This window comes from Mauremys mutica, chromosome 4, assembly GCF_020497125.1.
Source record: "Mauremys mutica isolate MM-2020 ecotype Southern chromosome 4, ASM2049712v1, whole genome shotgun sequence".
Classification (NCBI taxonomy): domain Eukaryota; kingdom Metazoa; phylum Chordata; order Testudines; family Geoemydidae; genus Mauremys; species Mauremys mutica.
Genome location: NC_059075.1, coordinates 158,215,210 through 158,239,021, shown reverse-complemented (window position 1 = coordinate 158,239,021; position 23,812 = coordinate 158,215,210). Strand labels below are relative to the sequence as shown.

Sequence of the window (23,812 nt, the reverse complement as noted above, 5' to 3'; positions counted from 1 at the left end):
CTGGTGGTTATTCCAATACTTAGATTTACCAACCAGCACAAAACAGCTTCTGTAGCACCTCACTGGTCACTTAGATGTCCAAACCCCGCAGTTCCCTTAAAGTGCCCAGCCTCAGGCCTCCGTCCAGACACACCTGTCAGATATGATGATGATTCCTGAGAATCTTACTTCATCATATAAAAGAAAAGGTTCTTCCAATCCCAAAGGATCAGCCACATACCCAGGTTCAATTATAACTTAGATCTTACCCAAAATACACGCTACAGCCAATTCTTATTAACTAAGCTAAAATTTATTAACAAAGAAAAGAGAGAGAGTGTTGGTTAAAAGATTAATCTACAGACAGACTTGAATTCAATTCTTGAGGTTCAGATACACAGCAGAGATGAGCTTGTAGTTGCCAAAAGTCCTTTTAGAAATAGTCCAGAGGTTATAGTCCAATGTCCATATTCAGGGCGGCTCCAGTCAATGACTGGGGATCTCAATCCTTATGGCTTAGGTTTCCCCCTCTTGAAACCCAAAGCAGATCTGAGATGAAGCAGGATCATGTCCCAGGCTTCTTATACATTTCCAGCAGCCTTTCGGCCTCAGAAAACAATAGGCTCAACTCCTTCTCCCAAACATCCTGGCAATTAGCACAGAGTAATTTATCCATTAAACAGTTCAGATACAGATTAGCACAACCTTCAAAGAGATACATAGACAATAATACTATTTCACTCAAGTATCATCATAAATGTTAATATTTCTTTTTTGATCTTTGAATTAAAACTATAGCAATAGACAAGACTTGTTTGCTGACATCACAAGACCTGAGCAAACATCTTCCCTTCTACCTCTAACGAGGCAGATCTTCCTAACCAGTCCTCAAGGTTCACCCCTGGGTCAGGTCAGTCTGTGAGTTGATTAACTCTTTCTGGCCCTGTCATCTTCCACTGAAATATTATATTACACTCATAACGTCACACCCCTAGTTTTGTGTTTGTTCGGAGTAAACAGCACGTCCTTCTCCATATTCTCCACACCAGTCATGATTTTATAGGCCTCTGTCATATCCCCCTTAGTCGTCTCTTTCCCAAGCTGAGCAGCCCCCGTCTGACTAACCTCTCCTCACACAACCGCCATTCCAGACCCCTAAACATTTTTGTTGCCCTTTCTGTTCTGAGATGGGGCAACCACATCTGCACACAGTGTTCAAGATGTGCGCGTCCCATGGATTTCTACAGAGGCAACGTGATATTTTCTGTCGCATTCTCCCTGTCCTAGTGATTCCCAGCGTTCTGTTCATTTTGTGACGGCCGCCGCACACTGAGCGGATGTTTTCACAGAGCTGCCCACCGTGACCCCAAGCTCTCTCTCTCGAGTGGTACCAGGTGACTCAGGCCCCACTGGGATAGCAGGGGCTGCAGGCCTCACAAAACAACATTCCCATGGTGCTGCTTGCGAACGCCCGAGTTTGACTTCAGACTCTTGCCTTTGTATCTGCTGTCACGTGACATCGGCAGTTTGTGTTTTAATGTTTTATCAAGCTCAGCAGCTACTGTCATTAATTATTGTCTGGCCTCCCCCCATAATTCCCCACTGTGACAAAGTGGGGAGTTTTCTTAGTGCTCGGCACGAACACGGTGTGTGCCTCAGTTTCCCTGTGTGCTGCGTGTGTAACGAGGTGGAGGGAGGGGGTTTGCTGTTGCAGAGAATTAGGTGTGACCTCGCCTGGCAGCCAGGACCCTGGACAACGGCCTGGAGATGGGGGACCCAGTGACTGGTGACCATGAGCCCCCAGCTTGGCAGTCAGCCGGTTCTGGGCAGTGTGGGGCTGAGGAGAGAGGGGGCGGTGACCTGAGCAGCCAGTTCCAGCCAGAGAGGAACAAAGGACGGAACAAAGCGGGCCCAGGTGACCTGTTTACCTGGCACCGAAGACAGAGGGCTGGGGAGGGGTGTTGGGGGAGGGAATACAGGGGGCTTGGCTGGGAGCAGGAGGGGGCTGGGCTGGGGACAAGATGCAGCCAGAGCCCATGGGGACGGGGACTGACCCAGCTGGCCGGGGCTGAGACTGGCCAGGCCCAAGGGCCCTGAGAACACTCTGGGCTGGGCTCTGACATTCAGTGAACCCCCCGTGTCCCCCGGCTGGGAGTCACGGCAGGGTGGCGACCGGAGGGTGGTACATTGCTCCCTCCCCTGGGGGCCCAGAGTGAGGGGGCTCCCTGAGGGGCCCCACCCCACAGACAGGCTGCTGAGGGCTCAGAGGTGCGGTCGCCGGAGGCAGCGGAGTCAGAGGGACCTAACCCCAGAGAGAGAGAGCAACCTTCACAAGGGCTGGCCTGCGTCACACCAAAGGGGGGCTCCTCTCGGGGGCCGCACGGAGCCGGGGGCCCGGGGCCCGTGACAGCCGCCCCGGTGAATGTTTTGGTTGGTGAACATGGAGCAAATGCTTAATAATAAACATTGCTCTTATCTGTAGAAACTGTACAGAAAATTCCCAGCCTGGCCCCAGCGAGGGCTGGCTCAGCTGCTCAGCCGCCTGCTGTCTCTGCCTCTGCTCCCTCTGCCGCGTCCCTCCCCACCCCAGGTTCCCGTTTTCCCTCTGCGGCTGGTCCCTGGGGGTGCTGTGCTGCTGGGCGTTGGCGTCCATTGCGCTGGCTCTGCTGGACACAGCTGGACGGGCCCCACTCGCGGTGTCTCTGCCCCTGGGCAGGTGCCTCTGGCTCTGGAGGGGCTGCTCCGTGCAGGGCGCTCCCTGCGGAACGGCTGGAGTAGGGGGCCAGCCCCAGGGCTGGGAGTTCATCCTGAGTCCCGGAGCTGGTACCAATGCCCCCAGCACGACTGCCCGCGGGGCCCCAATCCCACCCAGGATGTCAGCAGAGCCAGGCCTGCCAGCAGGATCTGCCCCCCAGAAAACCTCTCCTGCCATTAACCAAGCCAGAGACACGCTCTCCCTGCGTCTGCAGGCTCCTCCTATCCAATGCCCAGGGTTAGCGGGGCCTGGGGGGAGCTGGCACAAAGCAGCCCCCACCCCCGGGGGTTTCCGGCCTGGGATGCTGGGTTGGGCCAGCGCAGCCACGGTTACATCCTGAGTGATGGTGCGTGGGGAGGCGCCAGCCACCTCCTGCAGCTGCCAGTTCCACAGGTGAACCACGTACTGCCGCTGCCTGGGAGATGGGGCAGGGCAGCACCAGCTGGGCCCTGGCTGGGCTCCATCTCAGGGATCTGGGTGTGACAGGTTCCCCCCGGGGTGCCACTGAGCCGGCCTGACCCACCAGCCTGGGCTCCCTTTGCCCTGTGCTGCTGTGACAGGCTCTCCAGCCCCCTCCAGCACACACACAGGTGGGGACACACCCAGCTGCAGCTTGTACACACACGTGCTGAGGTCAGCTGAGGAGTTGCCCAGGACTCAAGTGCACACCCCACCCTAGAGGATAAACCCAGACTTGTACTGTCGTGCGCTGCTGTGACGGTGCTGCCCGGGGGAGCCAGCTGGGGTCACTCAGTCAGGGTGAGCTGCAAACAGACCGGGGCAGACAAACCCTAATCGCTGGTGGTTGTTCCAATCCTTAGGTTTCCCAACCAGCCCAAAACAGCCTCTGTGTTACCTCCCTGGTTCCTCCGAATCCAAACCCCGCAGCTCCCGTCCCGTGCCCAGCCCAGGCCTCTGGCCAGACGCACACATCAGAGATGCTGATGATGATGATGTGACAAACTGGGACTGTTCTTACTGTGGTCTGTGAAAGCTGCCTGGGGGGTGTCGGCCTGGGAGGATGCTCTGCATTGGGGGAGGGGAGACTGGCCAGAGGGAGGGGACCTGGGCAGGTAACGTGAGAACCCAGGGAGGGGGGAGAGGCCAGGTGACACCTCTGCCCGGGGAGCTGAACAAAGGCTGGGGTGGGGGGACACTGGGGAGTGAGAGAGTTTCAGGGGCTGGCTGGGGAATGGAGGGAGCCCAGACAGGGCTCTGACCCCCCAAGGGGGCTGTGGGGCTCCTGGGACCCCAAGATGGACCTAACAGGGGGGATCCTGTTGTCTGTGCCTGCAAGACCTGTCCTGGACTGTGTTCCTGTCGGCTAAATAAACCTTCTGCTTTCCTGGCTGGCTGAGAGTCCTGGTGAATCGCAGGAAGGTGCAGGGCCTTGATTCCCCCGCACTCCGTGACAGATGATTCCTGAAAATCTTCCCATCATATAAAGAAAAGGTTCTTCCAACCCCAAAGGATCAGCCACACACCCAGGTCCAATGATAACTTAGATCTTACCCAAAATACACGCTACAGCCAATTCTTATTAACTAAGCTAAAATTTATTACAACAGAAAAGAGAGAGAGTGTTGGTTAAAAGATCAATCTACAGACAGACGAATTCAATTCTGGAGGTTCAGATACACAGCAGAGATGAGCTTGTAGTTGACAAGAGTCCTTTTAGAAACAGTCCAGAGGTGGTGGGTTTTTGTTTGTTTGTTTTCCTCCATTTGAACAGTTTATTAGTTTGCCTGTTTTACAAGTTTTAGAAAAAGAATCCCAGGATTTTGCCTCCGGTGTTTTCGCCTTGTTTCCCCATGGTCCATGCTGCCAGCAGGAGTTGTCAGCACTATGTTCCCAAACTGACGTGAAGGCAAAAGTTTGTTCTGCCCCTTTTCCAAGCCCAGGTTCTAGTCCAATGGCCATACTCAGGGTGACTCCAGTCAGTGACTGGGGATCTCAATCCTTGTGGCTCAGGGTTTCAGATGTTAAGTTCGCTGAGAGACCACAAGTCACATCCCAAGTGTCTAGAGATGAGCGTTTACCTGCCACCCCCTGCACTCTCCAGAGATGAACCGCCCAGCTGTCCTGCTCTGCAGACTCAGCTGCCCCGTCTTCCCTCTGAAACTGCAGCCCAGACTGCTCACTCCCAGAGTCTGCCTGGAGACAGTCCTGTCCCACAGCCTGGTCTCCCCAACAAGCTGGCCACTCGGTTACAGGGCTGTTTAAATTCCTCACCAGCTTTTACTCCGTCTGAGACCTTCTCGAAGCTCCCCACACTGGATCTTCCACAAGGAAAGTCAGTGGCTCCATTCACAACAGAACATGCCTGGCTGATAGGAACTGACACTTCCGGGGTAAGAGCAGTCGGGTTATCAGCTGTCTGGGACACGGCATAGAAGGGCTTGGATGGCAAACAGAGAACCCAAAGTTACAGCAGGGTCCCGCCTGCTCAGCCCAGCGCCCTCTGACCCCCCTTTTCCCCAGTTCAGGAGAGTCTGCATCTTCCAGCAGCCCACGCTTAACAACCCTGCCTGGCCCCTCCTCAGTCCTTTGTCCCCCAGCTCATCCAGCCGCCCGTCCAGCTTCCTGCAGCTGCCTCCCTCTGGGCCGAATCGAACTCTAACATGGGCCATGAAGAGATCAGGCACAGAGCCAGGCCAAACGAACTCAGCTCTTACCCAATAACCACGCCGCTGCCAGCCCGTTAGTAGTTAATAGCTGAAGGTTTATTCATAGAGAAGAGAAGACGACGAGCGTTACACATGGTTAATAGCTCATATGCTGACAACAATGGCGTGTTCTTGGATCAGGCCTGTAGCAGGGATGGAATAGACGGCTGGCTTGTAAAGCCTTGTAGCCAACTTCCAAAAGACTGGATGGCCCTCAGTCACAGTTCAAATGACCCTTGTAGCTGTAAATCCACAGTCCGGAGAATCAGAGCAGGACACGAAGCCCAATTGCAGATGTCTCAGGGTCTTTTATAGCCTCTGCCAGGTGCTGGGAATTTTACTGTCCCAAACACAGCCCACAGGCACAGACTGTGGAAAATTACCGGCCCAAGATGGAGTCCAGGGTCACATGAGCACGTCACATGAGTCTCATCGGCAGCCATTGCCCGGATTCTGGCTGGGGCACCCGCAGGAAGGCTCACTCACCAGCTCCCTCTAGGGTTAGGGGCGTCTCCTTTAACGGGCCATCGAACTCGAACAGTCCAGTCATGTTGTGCTGCCTAGACTGGATGTAACCTGCCTGGGGGTGTTACCCCAGGAACAGACACAGGGGCTGAGGCCTTGTCTACACGCACATTTGACAGCGCTCTAACTTGCTGGCTCAAGGTGAGAAATATCACCCCCCTGAGCGCAGCAAGTCAGAGCGCTTTAAAGCGCTAGTGTAGACAGGCTCCCGGAGCTCGGAGCGACTCCCCTTGCGGCGGCGGATGACCAGGAGCGCTGGGAGAGCTGTCTCACGCACAACCACACTCGTGCACTTGCACATCAAAGTGCTGCCGCGGGAGCGCTCAGAGGGCAGCGCTTTGAAGTCTCTCATGTAGCCGTAGCCTGAGTCAACACTTAGCAGCTTAAAGCGCCTTTACGGGACAGTGTGGTCGCGCTCTCTGGTGGTTTGTCTGAGTGGGTCTGGTCTGAGGTGAACACACTGACACACAACGCAGAGCACACACAGGAGGCTCAGGCCCAGTCCCCTAAAGTTGTGTAAAGGGTCACAAACAGGCTTCCCCGATCCTGAACCACCTCATTCTGGGCCGGTGAACGGGGGATGGGGGCTACACATATAAGCAGGATATCCACACTTAGCAATTCACAACTTTCCCAGTGACGCCGGACATGACGTGCTTGGTACAAGTTCTCTTGCAGTTGTAGCACTGTGGCAACACCAGTGCTGTGCACGGTCACATGCCGATCACACAGCATCACAAGGGGTCAGTTTGTTCTCTCCTCTCCCAGCGGTTTGCAGCTGGCTCTGTCTCCCCAGCACCGGCCGTGGCGTGAGTGCAGGACAGTCAAAAAACGGACGTGTCTCCATCGAGAGGGGGGCCACCTGGAGGGAGGAACAGAACGGGAATGAGGCCCCTGCCTGGGGACCCTGTGAACACCCCAGGCTCAGCCCCACTAGCTAAACTCCCCACCCTGCCCAGGCCCTGCCAGCCACAGAACAGAGCCTGCTGGAGACGGGGAGAAACCACCCCATAGCCTCACCCAGGTGGGTGCCGGGTTCTGGGGGGCCCGGAGCTCGCTGCCTGCCCCTGTAATCCCAGGACACACCGAGCTCAGACCTGTAACTGCCCCAGGCTGGGTATTGGGGAACCAGCCCCCCCGTTCCTGAGCTGTTCGTTAGCTCTTCCCTCCCCAGGCCAGAGAACCAGGCTGCCAGCGTGGTCAGGTTCTGGCCCCCCCCAAGCGCTGATGGTGAGGGGTGTGGAGAGCGGAGATATGTCCCACGCTGGCTGGTAAAGGGGAGAGTTTAACGCGTCTCTCCAGAGAACTGACTCCGGCGCCGCTGGGAAAGGGGGCAGGTGGGGACAGACAGGGCTGAGCTCACACCAGACGCCCATGTCCCGGCTCTAGTATTAAATCCCACGCACCGAACGAGGAAGCACCAGGCCTGGGCCAGGAATCCCCCAGGGCTCGTAATGTGCTTGTAATGCTCTGCTACCCACTGTGAGGAGGGGATCACCAGCTGCTCCTTAACTGCCGGGGAATCCTTCCCCCCTTGGGGAAGAGGGGTGACCTCCCTGCCCTATCGCCTGCCCCAGGCTGCTGTGGGCGATGCTGGCACACGCGGAATTTACGGCTGCACAGGGGTTTCATTCTACACCTTTGTTAGGGTTCCTGTGAGGTTTGGCCCCTGAGGCGACTCATGTAAGGTCTGGGCAGGATCCCTGCAGCTGGGGAGGAATGAACCAGAACAAACAAATCTCTTGCCTGGTGTGAAAAGCTCCCGGCCCCACTGACGGAGCAGGGCTGCCGCCGAAGGTGCTGACAATCTCACCGCGCTCCGCACTGAGCTGCGCACAGGCTAGGGACCCGGAGAGCCGGGTGTACCGGGGGGGCAGGAGCTCACGGGGACAGCGTGGGGGTGCACTGGCAGGAAGGTGAGTGTCCCGTTTGCAGGGTGTCCGTACCAGCAGGGAGGTGAGTGTGCCATTTCCAGGGTGTCTGGATCTGGCCGGGCACATCTACACAGCAGCCGGGAGGGGTCGGTCCCAGTGAGGACAGACAGACGCGCTGGGGCCTAAAAACAGCCGCATGACCGCAGGAGCTCGGGACAGTCACCGGAGTACGGCCCTGCCTGGCCCCTGGGGTCGCACTCGGCGCTAGCCTGGCCCCCCGCATCCCCCCGCTGTGGCCACACGGCTATTGTCAGGCAGTAGCTGGAGCAGACTGAGCGTGTGTCTGTCGACCCGGGCTGGGCAGGGCGCTTCCCAGCAGCTGGGCACAACCCTGCCAGGCCCCAGGAGCTCCCCAGTGCAGTGCCGAGTCTGTCACCGTCCCTGGACACGTGTTGTGGGAGCGTCAGGGGACGGCTCCGAGCTGCCCCAGAACTTGGCGCTTCCTGGCTTTGTAGGGTTCATGGCGGGAGCGGGGGGCAGGGGGGAATCACATGTGACCAGCCTTCCTGTCTCTCAAACAGATTGTAGAGCAGCTGATCTCCCTAACCTGAGCCCAGGGGGTTGGGGCCAGGTGACACCTTCTGCCAGGGAAGCTGGACAAAGGGGAAGCGGGGGGGGGGGGGGGGGGGGGGGGGGGGGGGGGGGGCTGTGGAAGGCAGAAAAAAGGGGTTTCAGTTTGGAGCTGGCTGGGGAGACCGGGGGTGGGCAGAACCTGGGTCTGGGCTCCCCACTCCCCAGAATGGACCCGGCCAAGGGGTCCCGTTCGCGGTACCTACAAGCTCTGTGTTAGACCCTGTTCCTGTCATCGACTAAACCTCTGTGTCACTGGCTGGCTGAGAGTCACGGGGAATTGCTGGAAGTGGGGGGTGCAGGGAACACATGGATGCTGTGACCGCCCCTTCCTAACCAGAGACCCCGGAGGGGGATGTGACCAGGCCGGAGGAGGAGCAATGGGCCAGGCAGGGGCCAGGCAGCTGGAACCGAGTGGGTCTGGCTGGCTTGGGGCTCAGGGGGAGGACGAGAGCCCTGGCTCTGGGCTCCCCTCTCCCCAAGTTGAACTTGGCTGAAAGTCCCTGATTTCTGTGCTAACAAGCTCTGTCCTACGCTGTGTTCCTGTCGCCTAATAAACCTGCTGTTTACCCAGCTGTCTGACTGCGCAGTGGGGGGGCAGGACCCTGTGGCCCCCCAGGACCCCGCCTGGGCGGACTCACTGGGGGAAGCGCCCGGAGGGGCAGAGGATGCTGAATGCTCCAAGGAGAGACCCAGGAGGTGAAGCCGTGGGAGCTTCTTGCCCTGCAGACAGGCTGCTCCGAGGGAGAGGAGGCTCCCAGAGTCCTGCCTGGCTTGGTGGGGAGCAGTTCCAGAGCAGCGCCCGGGGACTCCGTGACACCCACTGCACCCCATATCCCACAGACCCCCCTTCCCCTCCCCCTGCATCCTGTGCCCCCTATGCCCCACATCTCCTTGTCTCCCCATGGCACCCCAATCCACGCATGCCCCTGCACCCCACAGCCCCCTGCTCCCACTGTGCTGATCTGCCACCCCCCACAGCCCCTTCCCCCGGTCCCTGCCCCGCTCACCCGCCGCCACGCCGGGGATTGTGATCTGTCTCTGCTGCACGTCCCTTGTGCTCGGCCGGAACGTGCAGCTGAAAGTTTCTTCGTTACACGGGGTCTGCACGGTGAGGACCGACATGAGCTGCTGCCTGCCCAGCCCGAGGCGGCGCCGCCACGTCACCACGTGGCGCTGCTCCGGCTTCAGTGCACTCAGCTCCCCGGGCTGCCCAGGGCCCAGCACCTTCCCCAGGCGCAGGCTGCTCCAGGCCAGGCTGTCTGTGTCGCGGAGCCTCCCCTCCACCCCGCAGAGCAGCACGGTGACGCCGCCCTTCGGCCAACACTCCCAGGCACGGATCGGGGACACTGCGGGGAGACGAGAGCGTCAGGCGGGGGGGAGGGACGGTGTGGGGGAGGGGGAAGGGCGTGAGCCGGAGGGAGGGGGTTGCAGGGGAGGGGGTGGGGAGAGCGTGAAGCTGGGGGGGAGGGGTAACCCTCCAGGGATTGGGCCCAGGCCCACTTACTGCTGATGTTAAGGAGCTGGTACATGATCCACACGAGAAGCGCCAGCAGGATCAGTACGATGACCAGCAATATCCATATCCATATCCATAACCGGGGGCACGTGGGGACTGCGGGGAGAGAGACAGGGTTACTGCTCCGCTCCCGGCCCCACGCCCAGGGCAGTCAAACACCATCCAGGCTCCTGCCGGGAGGCTGCGATGTGGAACGGGTTCAGATACCGCACAAGCTCCCAAAACAGAGACCAAGGAAGCCAGCAGCTCCCCTTGGCCAACTCCCCACATGGCAGCGATCGATGGAGCCAGCCGCTCCCTCCAGCAACGGGCCCCATTCACCCACCTTGCTCTCGGCTGCCTCTTTGCAGACAGGGAAGAAAAAAGGGAAGGAGGAGGATCCGGGGAACTACAGACCAGTCAGCCTCACTTCAGCCCCCGGCAAAACCATGGGGCAGGTCCTCAAGGAATCAATCCTGAGCCACTTAAAGGAGGGGAAAGTGATCAGGAACAGTCAGCATGGATTCACCAAGGGCAAGTCATGCCTGACTAACCTAATTGCCTTCTATGAGGAGATAACCGGCTCTGTGGATGAGGGGAAAGCAGTGGATGTGCTATTTCTGGACTTTAGCAAAGCTTTTGATACAGTCTCCCACAGTATTCTTGCCAGCAAGTTAAAGAAGTATGGGCTGGATGAATGGACTATAAGGTGGTGTCACAGAGTGTGAGGGAGAGAGGGCCCTGCACCCCCCACTTCCTGCGATTCACCGGGGTTCGCAGCCGGCCAGTAAAGCAGAAGGTTTATTAGACGACAGGAACACAGTCCCAAGCAGGGCTTGTAGGTACAGAGAACAGGACCCCCCTCAGTCAGGTCCATCTTAAGGGGGGGGCAGGGAGCTTGGACCCCGGCCCCAGGCCTCCCTCCTTTTCCCCAGCCAGCTCCAAACTGAAACCCCCTCCAGCCATCTCCTCCAGCCACACACCCCGGCTCCTCCTCCAGCCTTTGTCCAGTTTCCCAGGCAGGTGGTGTCACCTGGCCCCAACCCCCTCCCTTGGGCTCAAGTTACAAGTGCAGGTATCGTCCCTCAAGTGAAGTCACACCCTGATATCCCATCCCCCAATACAGACAGTACCAGTAAAACTCCCACACAACATCCCCAGGTCAATCCTCCCCACTCCCTACTCCATCACAGGTGGACAAAAATCTGGCTAGATCGTCGGGCTCAACGGGTAGTGATCAATGGTTCCATGTCTAGTTGGCAGCCGGTTTCAAGCGGAGTGCCCCAAGGGTCAGTCCTGGGGCCGGTTTTCTTCAATATCTTCATTAATGATCTGGCGGATTCATAGATTCATAGACTCTAGGACTGGAAGGGACCTCGAGAGGTCATCGAGTCCAGTCCCCTGCCCCCATGGCAGGACCAAATACTGTCTAGACCATCCCTGATAGACATTTATCTAACCTCCTCTTAAATATCTCCACAGATGGAGATTCCACAACCTCCCTAGGCAGTTTATTCCAGTGTTTAACCACCCTGACAGTTAGGAACTTTTTCCTAATGTCCAACCTAACCCTCCCTTGCTGCAGTTTAAGCCCATTGCTTCTTGTTCTATCCTTAGCCTCTAAGGTGAACTAGTTTTCTCCCTCCTCCTTAGGACACCCTTTTAGATACCTGAAAACTGCTATCATGTCCCCCTCAGTCTTCTCTTTTCCAAACTAAACAAACCCAATTCTTTCAGCCTTCCTTCATAGGTCATGTTCTCTAGACCTTTAATCATTCTTGTTGCTCTTCTCTGGACCCTCTCCAATTTCTCCACATCTTTCTTTAAATGCGGTGCCCAGAACTGGACACAATACTCCAGCTGAGGCCTGACCAGCGCAGAGTAGAGCGGAAGAATGACTCCTCGTGTCTTGCTCACAACACACCTGTTAATGCATCCCAGAATCACGTCTGCTTTTTTTGCAACACCATCACACTGTTGACTCATATTCAGCTTGTGGTCCACTATAACCCCTAGATCCCTTTCTGCCGTGCTCCTTCCTAGACAGTCTCTTCCCATTCTGTATGTGTGAAACTGATTGTTCCTTCCTACGTGGAGCACTTTGCATTTGTCTTTGTTCAACTTCATCCTGTTTACCTCAGACCATTTCTCCAATTTGTCCAGATCATTTTGAATTATGACCCTGTCCTCCAAAGCAGTTGCAATCCCTCCCAGTTTGGTATCATCTGCAAACTTGATAAGCGTCCTTGGGATAGGACGGATTGTACCCTCAGCAAGTTCACAGGTGACACTAAGATGGGGGTGTGATGAAGTGGGACTGGTTTTAATGTTCCCTCTGAATACTGGGGGGGGGGGGTCAGCTCTGGCCACCCTCTGTCGCCTGGCAACTAATGGCCAGGCCCTTCCCCCCCTGCCAGGGGATGCTAAAGGTGTTGGAGACAGAGAGCTCAGGTGATCTCCTGGCCCGGGAAAGAGACGCAGCCCAGAGAGGAGGGGCTGGAGGGGGTTTGGTAGTTTTTGGAAGCTGGCTGGGAAATGGAGGGGAGCCCCGAGGAGGCTCGGGCCTCCCAGCAGGGCGGTGGCCTCCCTGGGGCCCCAGATGGACCTAACTAAGGGGAGTCTTGTTGTCTGTACCTGCAAGTCCTGTTTTGGACTGTGTTCCTGTCATCTAAATAAACCTCTGTGTCACTGGCTGGCTGAGAGTCACGTCTGACTGCGCAGTGGGGGGGCAGGACCCTGTGGCCCCCCCAGGACCCCGCCTGGGTGGACTCGCTGGGGGAAGCGCACGGAGGGGCAGAGGATGCTGAATGCTCCAAGGAGAGACCCAGGAGGTGAAGCCGTGGGAGCTTCTTGCCCTGCAGACAGGCTGCTCCGAGGGAGAGGAGGCTCCCCAGGGTCCTGCCTGGCTTGTGGGGAGCAGCTCCAGAGCAGCGCCCGGGGACTCCGTGACAAGGGGGAGAGGTAGATATGCTGGAGAGTAGGGATAGGGTCCAGAGTGACCTAGACAAATTAGAGCAGGGGTCCCCAACGCAGTGCCCACGGGTGCCATGGCGCCCGTGTCCTGGCCAGCGGTCGAGCATCCGCCGAAATACCGCCGAAATTTGGCGGCATTTCAGCGGCAACACCTCTCGATGATGCCGCTTCCCGCCAACAAGCAACGTCATCAAGAGGCTTCGCCGCCGAAATTCAATGGCATTTCGGCGGATGCTCAACCGTCGCCATGGTCCTTCGTCTGGCGCCCGCCAGATGAAAAGGTTGGGGACTGCTGAATTAGAGGATTGGGCCTAAAGAAAACTGTTCAACAAGGACAAGTGCAGAGTCCTGCACTTAGGATGGAAGAATCCCATGCACTGCTACAGACTAGGGACCGAATGGCTGGGCAGCAGTTCTGCCGAAAAGGACCTAGGGGTTACGGTGGACGAGAAGCTGGATATGAGTCAGCAGGTGCCCTTGTTGCCAAGAAGGCTAATGGCATTTTGGGCTGTATAAGTAGGGGCATTGCCAGCACATCGAGGGACGTGATCATTCCCCTCTATTCGACATTGGTGAGGCCCCATCTGGAGACTGTGTCCAGTTTTGGGCCCCACACTGCAAGAAGGATGTGGAAAAATTGGAGAGAGTCCAGCGGAGGGCAACAAAAATGATTAGGGGGCTGGAGCACATGACTTATGAGGAGAGGCTGAGGGAACTGGGCTTGTTTAGCCTGCAGAAGAGAAGAATGAGGGGGGATTTGATAGCTGCTTTCAACTACCTGAAGGGGGTTCCAAAGAGGATGGAGCTCGGCTGGTCTCAGTGGTACCAGATGACAGAACAAGGAGTAATGGTCTCAAGTTGCAGTGGGGGAGGTTTAGGTTGGATATTAGGAAACACTATTTCACTAGGAGGGTGGTGAAGCACTGGAATGGGTTACCTAGGGAGGGGGTGGAATCTCCTTCCTTAGAGGTTTTTAAGGTCAGGCTTGACAAAGCCCTGGCTGGGATGATTTAGTTGGGGTTGGTCCTGCTCTGAGCAGGGGTGGGACTAGATCCCTCCTGAGGTCCCTTCCAGCCCTGAGATTCTAGGATTCTATGACTGCTCACAGGCTCCCCCCACCCTGGCACTAGCGGGAGCAGATGAAAGTGAAGGCTGGTAATTTTAACGCAGTTAGGGAGGGGCTAATGCCAGGGAAGGGGGCAGCACAGGGGGGAGCGATGCTGAGGCTGGCTGGGCTGAGGGGGGGAGGGTAAGACCACTCCCCCCTTCTGACTCCCAGCCCATCACACTGACCTGTCCAGGTGGCTGTGCTCTCCAGCGGGGTGCTCAGCGCCGGGTGCTGCACGTGGCAAGCGAAATTGGCCTGGGCGTTGCTCTCTGGCCGGTCGAGGATGTAGCTGCTGCGGAGGGCGAAGGACCCATCTGCTTCCTTCGTGGGGGACGACTCCATGGTGAGCAGGGGCTTCCCGTCCCGCAGCCATTGCACCGTGATCTCGGGGGGGTGGTAGCCTCTCACCAGGCACTGCAGAATGACCTGCCCCTCCAGCGTCACCAGCGGCTGCAGCAGGGTCAGTCGTGGCTGGGCTGCCGGGCGGGGAGACAAGGTCAGGGCTCCAGGGTCCCCAGGAGCTCAGCAAGGGGGCGCTGCGTGGGAATGGGGAGCTGTACAGGGGACGGGGCTCTGGCAGGGGGTGGGCAGTGCTGTCGGGGCATGGGGGTACTGCACAGGTACAGTATGGGTTGGGGTGCTGTGGGGAGATGGGGGTGTAGTGGGGGGATGGAGCTCTGGTGGGGGATGGGCAGTGCTGTCGGGGCATGGGGGTACTGCAAGGGTACAGAAGAGGTTGTCGAGCGTTGGGGAGATGCGGGAGACGTGGGCGGATGGGGCTCTGGCAGGGGATGGGCAGTGCTGTCGGGGCATGGGGGTACTGCACGGGTACAGTATGGGTTGGGGTGCTGTGGGGAGATGGGGGTGAAGAGGGGGGATGGGGCTCTGGCAGGGGGTGGGCAGTGCTGTCGGGGCATGGGGGTACTGCACGGGTACAGTATGGGTTGGGGTGCTGGGGGGAGATGGGGGTGAAGAGGGGGGATGGGGCTCTGGCAGGGGGTGGGCAGTGCTGTCGGGGCATGGGGGTACTGCACGGGTACAGTATGGGTTGGGGTGCTGTGGGGAGATGGGGGTGTAGTGGGGGGATGGGGCTCTGGCAGGGGGTGGGCAGTGCTGTCGGGGCATGGGGGTACTGCACGGGTACAGTATGGGTTGGGGTGCTGTGGGGAGATGGGGGTGAAGAGGGGGGATGGGGCTCTGGCAGGGGGTGGGCAGTGCTGTCGGGGCATGGGGGTACTGCACGGGTACAGTATGGGTTGGGGTGCTGTGGGGAGATGGGGGTGTAGTGGGGGGATGGGGCTCTGGCAGGGGATGGGCAGTGCTGTCGGGGCATGGGGGTACTGCACGGGTACAGTATGGGTTGGGGTGCTGTGGGGAGATGGGGGTGAAGTGGGGGGGATGGGGCTCTGGCAGGGGGTGGGCAGTGCTGTCGGGGCATGGGGGTACTGCACGGGTACAGTATGGGTTGGGGTGCTGTGGGGAGATCGGGGTGTAGTGGGGGGATGGGGCTCTGTCTCGCGGTGGGCAGTGCTGTCGGGGCATGGGGGTACTGCACGGGTACAGTATGGGTTGGGGTGCTGTGGGGAGATGGGGTGAAGAGGGGGATGGGGCTCTGGCAGGGGGTGGGCAGTGCTGTCGGGGCATGGGGGTACTGCACGGGTACAGTATGGGTTGGGGTGCTGTGGGGAGATGGGGTGTAGTGGGGGGATGGGGCTCTGGCAGGGGGTGGGCAGTGCTGTCGGGGCATGGGGGTACTGCACGGGTACAGTATGGGTTGGGGTGCTGTGGGGAGATGGGGGTGTAGTGGGGGGATGGGGCTCTGGCAGGCAGTCGGCAGTGCTGTCGGGGCATGGGGGTACTGCACAGGTACAGTATGGGTTGGGGTGCTGTGGGGAGATGGGGGTGAAGAGGGGGGATGGGGCTCTGGCAGGGGGTGGGCAGTGCTGTCGGGGCATGGGGGTACTGCACGGGTACAGTATGGGTTGGGGTGCTGTGGGGAGATGGGGGTGTAGTGGGGGTATGGGGCTCTGATGGGGGATGGGCAGTGCTGTCGGGGCAGGGGGGTACTGCACGGGTACTGTTTGGGTTGGGGTGCTGTGGGGAGATGGGGGTGTAGAGGGGGGATGGGGCTCTGGCAGGGGTGGGCAGTGCTGTCGGGGCATGGGGGTACTGCACGGGTACAGTATGGGTTGGGGTGCTGTGGGGAGATGGGGGTGAAGAGGGGGATGGGGCTCTGGCAGGGGTTGGGCAGTGCTGTCGGGGCATGGGGGTACTGCACGGGTACAGTATGGGTTGGGGTGCTGTGGGGAGATGGGGGTGTAGTGGGGGGATGGGGCTCTGGCAGGGGGTGGGCAGTGCTGTCGGGGCATGGGGGTACTGCACGGGTACAGTATGGGTTGGGGTGCTCACGGGAGATGGCGGTGAAGGGGGGGGATGGGGCTCTGGCAGGGGCTGGGCAGTGCTGTCGGGGCATGGGGGTACTGCACGGGTACAGTATGGGTTGGGGTGCTGTGGGGAGATGGGGCTCTCGTGGGGGGATGGGGCTCAGGAAGGGGGAGGGCAGTGCTGTCGGGGCATGGGGGTACTGCACGGGTACAGTATGGGTTGGGGTGCGGTGGGGAGATGGGGGTGTAGTGGGGGGATGGGGCTCTGGCAGGGGGTGGGCAGTGCTGTGGGGGCATGGGGGTACTGCACGGGTACAGTATGGGTTGGGGTGCTGTGGGGAGATGGGGGTGTAGTGGGGGGATGGGGCTCTGGTGGGGGATGGGAAGTGCTGTCGGGGCAAGGGGGTACTGCACGGGTACAGTATGGGTTGGGGTGCTGTGGGGAGATGGGGGTGAAGAGGGGGGATGGGGCTCTGGCAGGGGGTGGGCAGTGCTGTCGGGGCATGGGGGTACTGCACGGGTACAGTATGGGTTGGGGTGCTGTGGGGAGATGGGGGTGTAGTGGGGGGATGGGGCTCTGGCAGGGGGTGGGCAGTGCTGTCGGGGCATGGGGGTACTGCACGGGTACAGTATGGGTTGGGGTGCTGTGGGGAGATGGGGGTGTAGTGGGGGGATGGGGCTCTGGTGGGGGGTGGGCAGTGCTGTGGGGAGGATGGGGCACTGCAGGGGAGATGGACAATGCTGTGAGGGGACAGAGTTCTGTGGAGTTGTCGTAGGTTTCACCCCCACTCTGAACTTTAGGGTACAGATGTGGGGACCTGCATGAGAACCCCTAAGCTTAACAACCAGCTTAGATCTGGTTTCTGCCACCACCCAAATCGCTTAAAACAGCTGTTTATGAGTCATTTGGGAAGCTCTGTCTCTCCTCCCCACCCCAAATCTCTCCCTCCCAAGTACTGTAACCCTTCCCTGGGTACCCTAGAGAGTTCTCCACCAATTCCTGGGGAACACCGATCCAAACCCCTGGGATCTCAAAACAAGGGAAAAATCAATCAGGTTCTTACAAAGGCTTTTAATTAAGGAAAAGGGGTAACAGAAAATACCTCAGAGATTAGCATACGAGCTACTCTCACAGACAACAGATTCAAAACACAGAGGCTGTTCCCCTGGGCAAAAACCTTAGTACACAAAAGAAAACCCAGTCTGATTATCCCGCTAATGCAAAAAGACAAAGTCACAAAAGGAAACAAACATCAGCTAATTCATTCCTTGTCTAATACTCACTACTCTGGGTGACTGCTTGATTGTCTCACTCCGGCACAGAACTTAATGAACTGAACAAAGGAAAAACTTCCCTCCTTCCTCTTGAAACATCTTGGGCATCCATTGGTTCCTCTGGCTCAGGTGTCAGCTAGGCTAGGTGAACTTCTTAGCCCTTTACTGTCTATGACAGGGGGGCTGTGGGGAGAGTGGGGCTCTGGTGGGGGATGGGCACTGGGGGGTGCTGCAGAGGTGTATCTAGAAGTGGGGGTGCAGCGGGGGGATGGGGCTCTGGCAGGGGATGGGCAGGGAGGGGTGCTGCGGAGGCATGTAGAGAAGTGGGGGTGCACTGGGGGAGGGGCACTGGGGGTGCTGCAGAAGCGTGTAGAGAAGTGGGGGTGCTGTGGGGAGGATGGGGTTCTGTGGGGGGAATGGGGTGCAGTGGGGGGTGTGGTTCTGGCCTTGGGGGGTACTGCGGAGGTGTATAGAGAAGTGGGGGAGCAGCAGGGATGGGCACTGGGGGGTGCTGCGGAGGCATGTAGAGAAGTGGGGGTGCTGTGGGGAGGATGGGGTTCTGTGGGGGGAATGGGGTGCAGTGGGGTTCTGGCAGTGGGGGGTGCTGCAGAGGCGTGTAGAGAAGTGGGGTGACTCACACAACACGCTCAGCCGGAAGAGCTCCTGGATCGGCGCCCCCAGAGCGACGTGCTGCACCTGGCAGGAGTAGTTGGCGTCGGCGAGGGAGATGCTGGGTACGAGCTGGAGGACGCTGGTCGCGCTGTACAGGCCGTCAGGGCCCAGCTGGGCGTGGGGCGTCTCGGGGCCCCCCACGACCTGCTTGTCCCGCAGCCACGTGACGATCACGCTCTTGGGATAGAAGTGGCTCACGTTGCAGGTCACGTTTCTGCGCTCGCCGGCCCTCACCACGGTGCCACTCACCGAGACACGGGGTGGGGCTGGGGGGGAAGGGGAGGGGGGAGTCAATGGGGCCCAGACCCTGTCATCTGCCCCAACCGCCCCACAGCACCCTCATCTGCCCCCCACCCCATCTGCCCCACGCTGCCCTCATCCACCCCCAACCACCCTCCTCCGTCCCCCACCCCCTCTGCCCCCCAAGGCCTTCATCCACCCCACCACGGTGCTGCCCACGGAGACTTGGCCGGGCCATGGGGCAGGGACAGGTGCTGCCCCGGGGGGAGGTGGCTTAGTGGGAGTGACCCCTCAATGCACCTGGGACCCTCCCCCCATTGATTGCCACGTGGCCAGGAGCTCCCAACACGGATCTATCCAGAGGTGCTGGGGCCACGGGGCGGCTCCGGACCCAACCCTGGAGCCCCGGCCCTCTGGGCACTGCCTTGGGACCCTGCCCCCCAACCAGCCCTGCCCCCCAGCCCATCCTGCAGTTACCTTCCACGCGCAGCTCCAGCTGCTGACTCTCCCGGCTCGGGGAGTGGATGACGAAGCAGGTGTAGAGCCCGGCGTCGGCGCCCCCCACCCGCGGGAGGAGCAGGGAGGCGTTGCCGACCCGCAGCTCGTCCAGGAACAGTCTGGCCCCAGCCCTGGGGTACGACAGGACCTCATCGAACTCGGCCACCAGGCGGTCCCCCAGCTTCCACTGCACCACCAGCGCCTGCATGTCCACGGGCCCCCCCACGGAGAAGTGACAGCCCAGGAGCAGGTCGGAGCCCGGCTGGGCCCGCACCGGGGAGGCGGGGACGGAGACCACCAGGGCGCCCCCTGCACAGACAGACAGACAGACGGGGTTACTCGCCGCTCTGCGGGGCATGAGGGCAGGAGTGGGGCAGCCCGGGGGGAGACCCCACCACCCCCAGGGACTGAGCTCCCTTCCAGCCCCCACCCCCGTGTGCCCCCAGCCTGAGCCCCTGGCCCCTGCTCCCCACCCGCCCTGTGCCCCCAGCTCCACCTGCCCCCCGTACCCCCAGCCTGAGCCCCCGGCCCCAGCCCCCCACCTGCCCTGTGCCCCCAGCCTGAGCCCCTGGCCCCTGCTCCCCACCCGCCCTGTGCCCCCAGCTCCACCTGCCCCCTGTACCCCCAGCCTGAGCCCCTGGCCCCAGCCCCCCCCCCGCCCTGTGCCCCCAGCCTGAGCCCCTGCCCCCTGCCCCCGACCTGCCCTGTGCCCCCAGCTCCACCTGCCCCCTGTGCCCCCAGCCTGAGCCCCTGGCCCCTGCTCCCCACCCGCCCTGTGCCCCCAGCTCCACCTGCCCCCCGTACCCCCAGCCTGAGCCTCCGGCCCCAGCCCCCCACCTGCCCTGTGCCCCCAGCTCCACCTGCCCCCCGTACCCCCAGCCTGAGCCCCCGGCCCCAGCCCCCCACCTGCCCTGTGCCCCAGCCTGAGCCCCTGGCCCCTGCTCCCCACCCGCCCTGTGCCCCCAGCTCCACCTGCCCCCTGTACCCCCAGCCTGAGCCCCCGGCCCCAGCCCCCCACCTGCCCCCCAGCCCCATGGGAGCCCCCATCCTCTCTGCAAGGGCCAGTCAGTGCTGGGGGGGCGGGCTCCAGGCTGAGGCCTGGCAGCCTCGGCCCCACGTGGGCCGGGCGCTGGGTTCCCGCGGGGGCAGGTGGCGCCGAGCCTCAGGCAGAGGAAGCGACGCGCTTCCTGTTTGCGCAGCTTGTGCTGCGGCCGTTACATGGTTCCCCGGCACCACCCCGGTCACTGCCCCAGTCCCTTGTGCCCCCAGCCCGAGCCACCGGCCCCCGCCCCCAGCCCCACCCACCCTGTGCCCCCCAGCCTGAGCCCCTGCCCCATATCCCCAGCCTGAGCCCCCGGCCCCCACCCCCAGCCCCACCTGTCCTGTGCCCCCAGCCCTACCTGCCCCCTGTGCCCCCCACCTCAGCCCCTGGCCCCAGCTCCCCACCCGCCCTGTGCCCCCAGCCTGAGCCCTGGCCCCAGCCCACCTCCTGCCCCCTATGTTCCCCAGCCTGAGTCTCCTACTGCAAGCTCCCCTCAGGGGCCACCCTCCCCCCAGCTGTTCCCATGCTGGGGTGGGGAGCAGGACCCCTGCCCTGTGTCTGACCCCCACGTCAGCACCACCCCAACCCCTTGCTAATCGGGCAACTCTCCGGGCTGACTTGGTCGGGGGTCCGTGCACCCCCAGCAGCATTAACCAATTCTGTGGCCATGACACCCCCTTGCCAGCCCCACGGTGGATGCCAGCGCTGAGCTGGTCCCGGGGGGGCGGGGGGGGGAATTAGTCCCAGAACCCCAGGGCAGGTTGCGGGTGTGATGGAGCAGGGACTGTCTGTGTGGGGGCTGGGAGAGCCGGGGGTGACTTTAGGTGAGGGACAGGACCTGAGCTGGGGGGGAGGGGGCGGGGGGCGGAGTGGAGATCCACACCTCTGCCCGGGAAGCTGGACAAAGGCAGGGAGCGGGCTGGAGAGGGGGGGTCAGTTTCGGTTCGGGGCTGGGGGGTGCAGTGCAGGGAATCCCAAGCTGGGAACTAAACTCCCTGCACCCCCAGAAGCAGGGCCGGCTCCAGACCCCAGCGCGGCAAGCACGCGCGTGGGGCGGCCCTTTCCCGGGGGGGGGCGGCAGGCTGGGCCGGCGGACCTGCCGCAGGCATGACTGCGGACGGTTCGCTGGTCACGCGGCTCGGCTGGACCTCCTGCAGGCATGCCTGCGGCAGCTCAACCGGAGCCGCCGGACCTGCGAACCGTCCGCGGCTGAGGGAGGTCCAGCCGAGCCGCGCGACCAGCGGACCCTCCGCAGTCATGCCCGCGGGAGGTCCACTACTCCCGCGGCTCGGGGGCGCCTCCCAGGCATGACTGCTTGGGGCGGCCAAAAAGGTAGAGCCGCCCCTGCCCAGAAGGACCAGACTGAGGGGTCCTGGCTGTATCTCCGAGCTCTGCTGTATCCTGCTTTCCTGTGTCCAATAAACCTTCTGTGTTACTGGCTGGCTGAGAGTCACTGGGAGTCCCAGGAAGAGGGGGGCAGGGCCGGACTCCCCCACACTCCATGACAGCAGGTGATGGGTGCGAGGGGGCTGGGGGGCAGGAGCGGCCCAGAGGAAGCGCGACATGGGTTTGCGGTGGGGCCTGGCCATGGGGTGTGCCAGTGTGAGACAGAACCCAGGAGTCCGGGCTCCCAATCCTCCCCTCCAACCCACCAGCCCCCCACCCCCCTTCCCAGGGCCGGGGATAGAACCCAGAAGTCCTGGCTCCCAGTCCCCCCGCTCTAACCCACCAGCCCCCACTCCCCTCCCAGAGCTGGGAGAGAACCCAGGAGTCCTGGCTCCCCCCCCCCCCCACCAGACCCCTCTCAGTGCCCAGCCCTGCTCTGACCCACCAGCCCCCACTCCCCTCCCCGAGCCGGGGAGAGAACCCAGGAGTCCGGGCTCCCAGCTCCCCACTTTCACCCACCAGCCCCCACCCCCCTCCCAGAGCCAGGGAGAGAACCCAGGAGTCCTGGCTCCCAGCCCCCCCTGCTCTAACCCACCAGCCCCCACTCCCCTCCCCGAGCTGGGAGAGAACCCAGGAGTCCGGGCTCCCAGCTCCCCACTTTCACCCACCAGCCCCTCCGGCTCGGAGACCCCCCAGCCCCCGCGGGACCCTGCGCCCAGCCCGCACCGCCGTCCCGCCAAGGCCCCGCCCGGGCTGGCCCCGGGGCCGGGTTTCCTGCCCACGCCGCCCCTCTGGGGCAGGTCTGGGCCGGGGAGCAGGGGGCGGCCCCGGCGGCTACTCACGGGCCCCGCTCGCCAGCAGCAGCAGCAGCAGGAGGAGGCCGGGCGCCACGGCGAGGGGCATCGTGCGGTGCGGGACGGGGCGGCGCGGCCCCAGCCCCGGTTACTTTCGCTTCTGCGGCGGGGAGGGCAGGGGAGGGGCGGGGCCGGCCTGGCTGGGAGGGCGAGATAAGGGCAGGATGCGGGGCTGGGCGGGACCCACAGCTCGGGGCTGCGAGCGCCAGCGCCCCAGCGTGCAGAGACCCGGGCAGGGACCCAGGGGCGGACCCGTCGGGGGGAGCGGGATTGCCTGGGGGGCGGGAGAGCGGAGCAACGGGGGGGCTGGGAGCTGGGGGGATCCCACCGGGGGAAGGGTGGGGAGCCCTGGGGCTGGGGGATCCCACCGGGGAGGGTCCGGGAGCCCTGGGGCTGGGAGCTGGGGGGATCCCACCGGGGACGGTCCGGGAGCCCTGGGGCTGGGGGATCCCTCTGGGGGAAGGGTGGGGAGCCCTGGGGCTGGGAGCTGGGGGGATCCCACCGGGGACGGTCCGGGAGCCCTGGGGCTGGGGGGATCCCTCCAGGGGAAGGGTGGGGAGCCCCGGGGGCTGGGAGCTGGGGACCCGTGCCCCATTGCCAGTACATAGGACGGCTCCCACCTGTCACCCGTGTGTTTCAGGCTGGAGGTCGCTGTCCCAGCTCCCTACAGGGTCTCTTGGCCCAGCGAGTTTCTCTCTGCTCTGGGGTCTGGCTGGGTTCAGGCCGGCCCGGAGGTGGGTGAGGGCTCAGCGCTGGCCGGGTCCCAGCTTCCAGGGGCTCTGAGCTCGGCCCATCAAGTGGTGGCGTCGGCCCACCTGGAAACCTGCCCACCTGGGGTTTGTTCAGGGGCCCGGGGGTGTCAGAGCCAGGAGCCGCCCCGGTTCCCCCAGCCGGCCACGCACCCCTCAGCAGAGAGGGACAGAAATGCCCCACACTTCCCAGGGGCAATTAATTTGTTTTGAATCTCCTGCAAACCTTTCCTGGCTTTTCATCCCACAGCGGGAACCTGCCCTGCTGCGGGAGTTTCCTCTCTCCTCAGAAATCAAAGGGTTTTGTTGAAAACAGGAAGTTTGACTATTTTTAAAATGATAAACTGGAAAATTTAAATTTGGTGGGAAATTGTCATTTTGGTCAAGAAGCCGCTACAAAAACCTGTGGCCCAGTTCTGACCAGGCCCCGGGCCCAGCCCGAACTCCGCTGCTAGTGAGAGAGCGATAACAGATGAAGGGAAGTCCGGGTGCATGACATCACCCCGCTCACCCGCACACCCGGCTTCCTGCTACTTTTATTATTTGTTCTTTGCCTCGCGGTGGCGCCCCAGGACCCCCGGCCGGGATCAGGGCCTTGTCGTGCCAGGGGCTGCACGAGACGTCCCTGGCCCGAGACGCGTACAGTCTCAGCACGAGGAGAGACGCTAGGCGGCTGGAGACAGAGACACGGGACTGCGCTCCGC

The 23,812-nt window shown here is 61.4% G+C and overlaps 1 protein-coding gene across 1 annotated transcript; it reads right to left on the bottom strand.

Moving 5' to 3' along the window:
- Positions 1–4,353: 4,353 nt before the first annotated feature.
- On the bottom strand, positions 4,354–22,484 carry LOC123368483 (tyrosine-protein phosphatase non-receptor type substrate 1-like). Its single transcript, XM_045013316.1, has 7 exons — positions 22,348–22,484; positions 19,057–19,386; positions 18,306–18,605; positions 14,194–14,484; positions 9,937–10,044; positions 9,440–9,778; positions 4,354–6,787 (listed from the first exon to the last, which is right to left on the bottom strand). The coding sequence occupies exons 1-7, from the start codon at positions 22,406–22,408 to the stop codon at positions 6,750–6,752; spliced, it is 1,467 nt and encodes a 488-aa protein (XP_044869251.1). The 5' UTR covers positions 22,409–22,484; the 3' UTR covers positions 4,354–6,749.
- Positions 22,485–23,812: the final 1,328 nt, after the last annotated feature.

Bases quoted from the DNA above. Each gene is read 5' to 3' on its own strand.
- LOC123368483 (XM_045013316.1), bottom strand. From the start codon at position 22,408: ATGCCCCTCGCCGTGGCGCCCGGCCTCCTCCTGCTGCTGCTGCTGCTG. The intron at 10,045-14,193 runs GTCAGTGTGATG...CTCTCCCCGCAG, and splicing joins GAGCACAGCCACCTGGACAG to TCCCCACGTGCCCCCGGTTA. The intron at 6,788-9,439 runs GTGAGCGGGGCA...TCCTCCCTCCAG, and splicing joins AATCCCCGGCGTGGCGGCGG to GTGGCCCCCCTCTCGATGGA.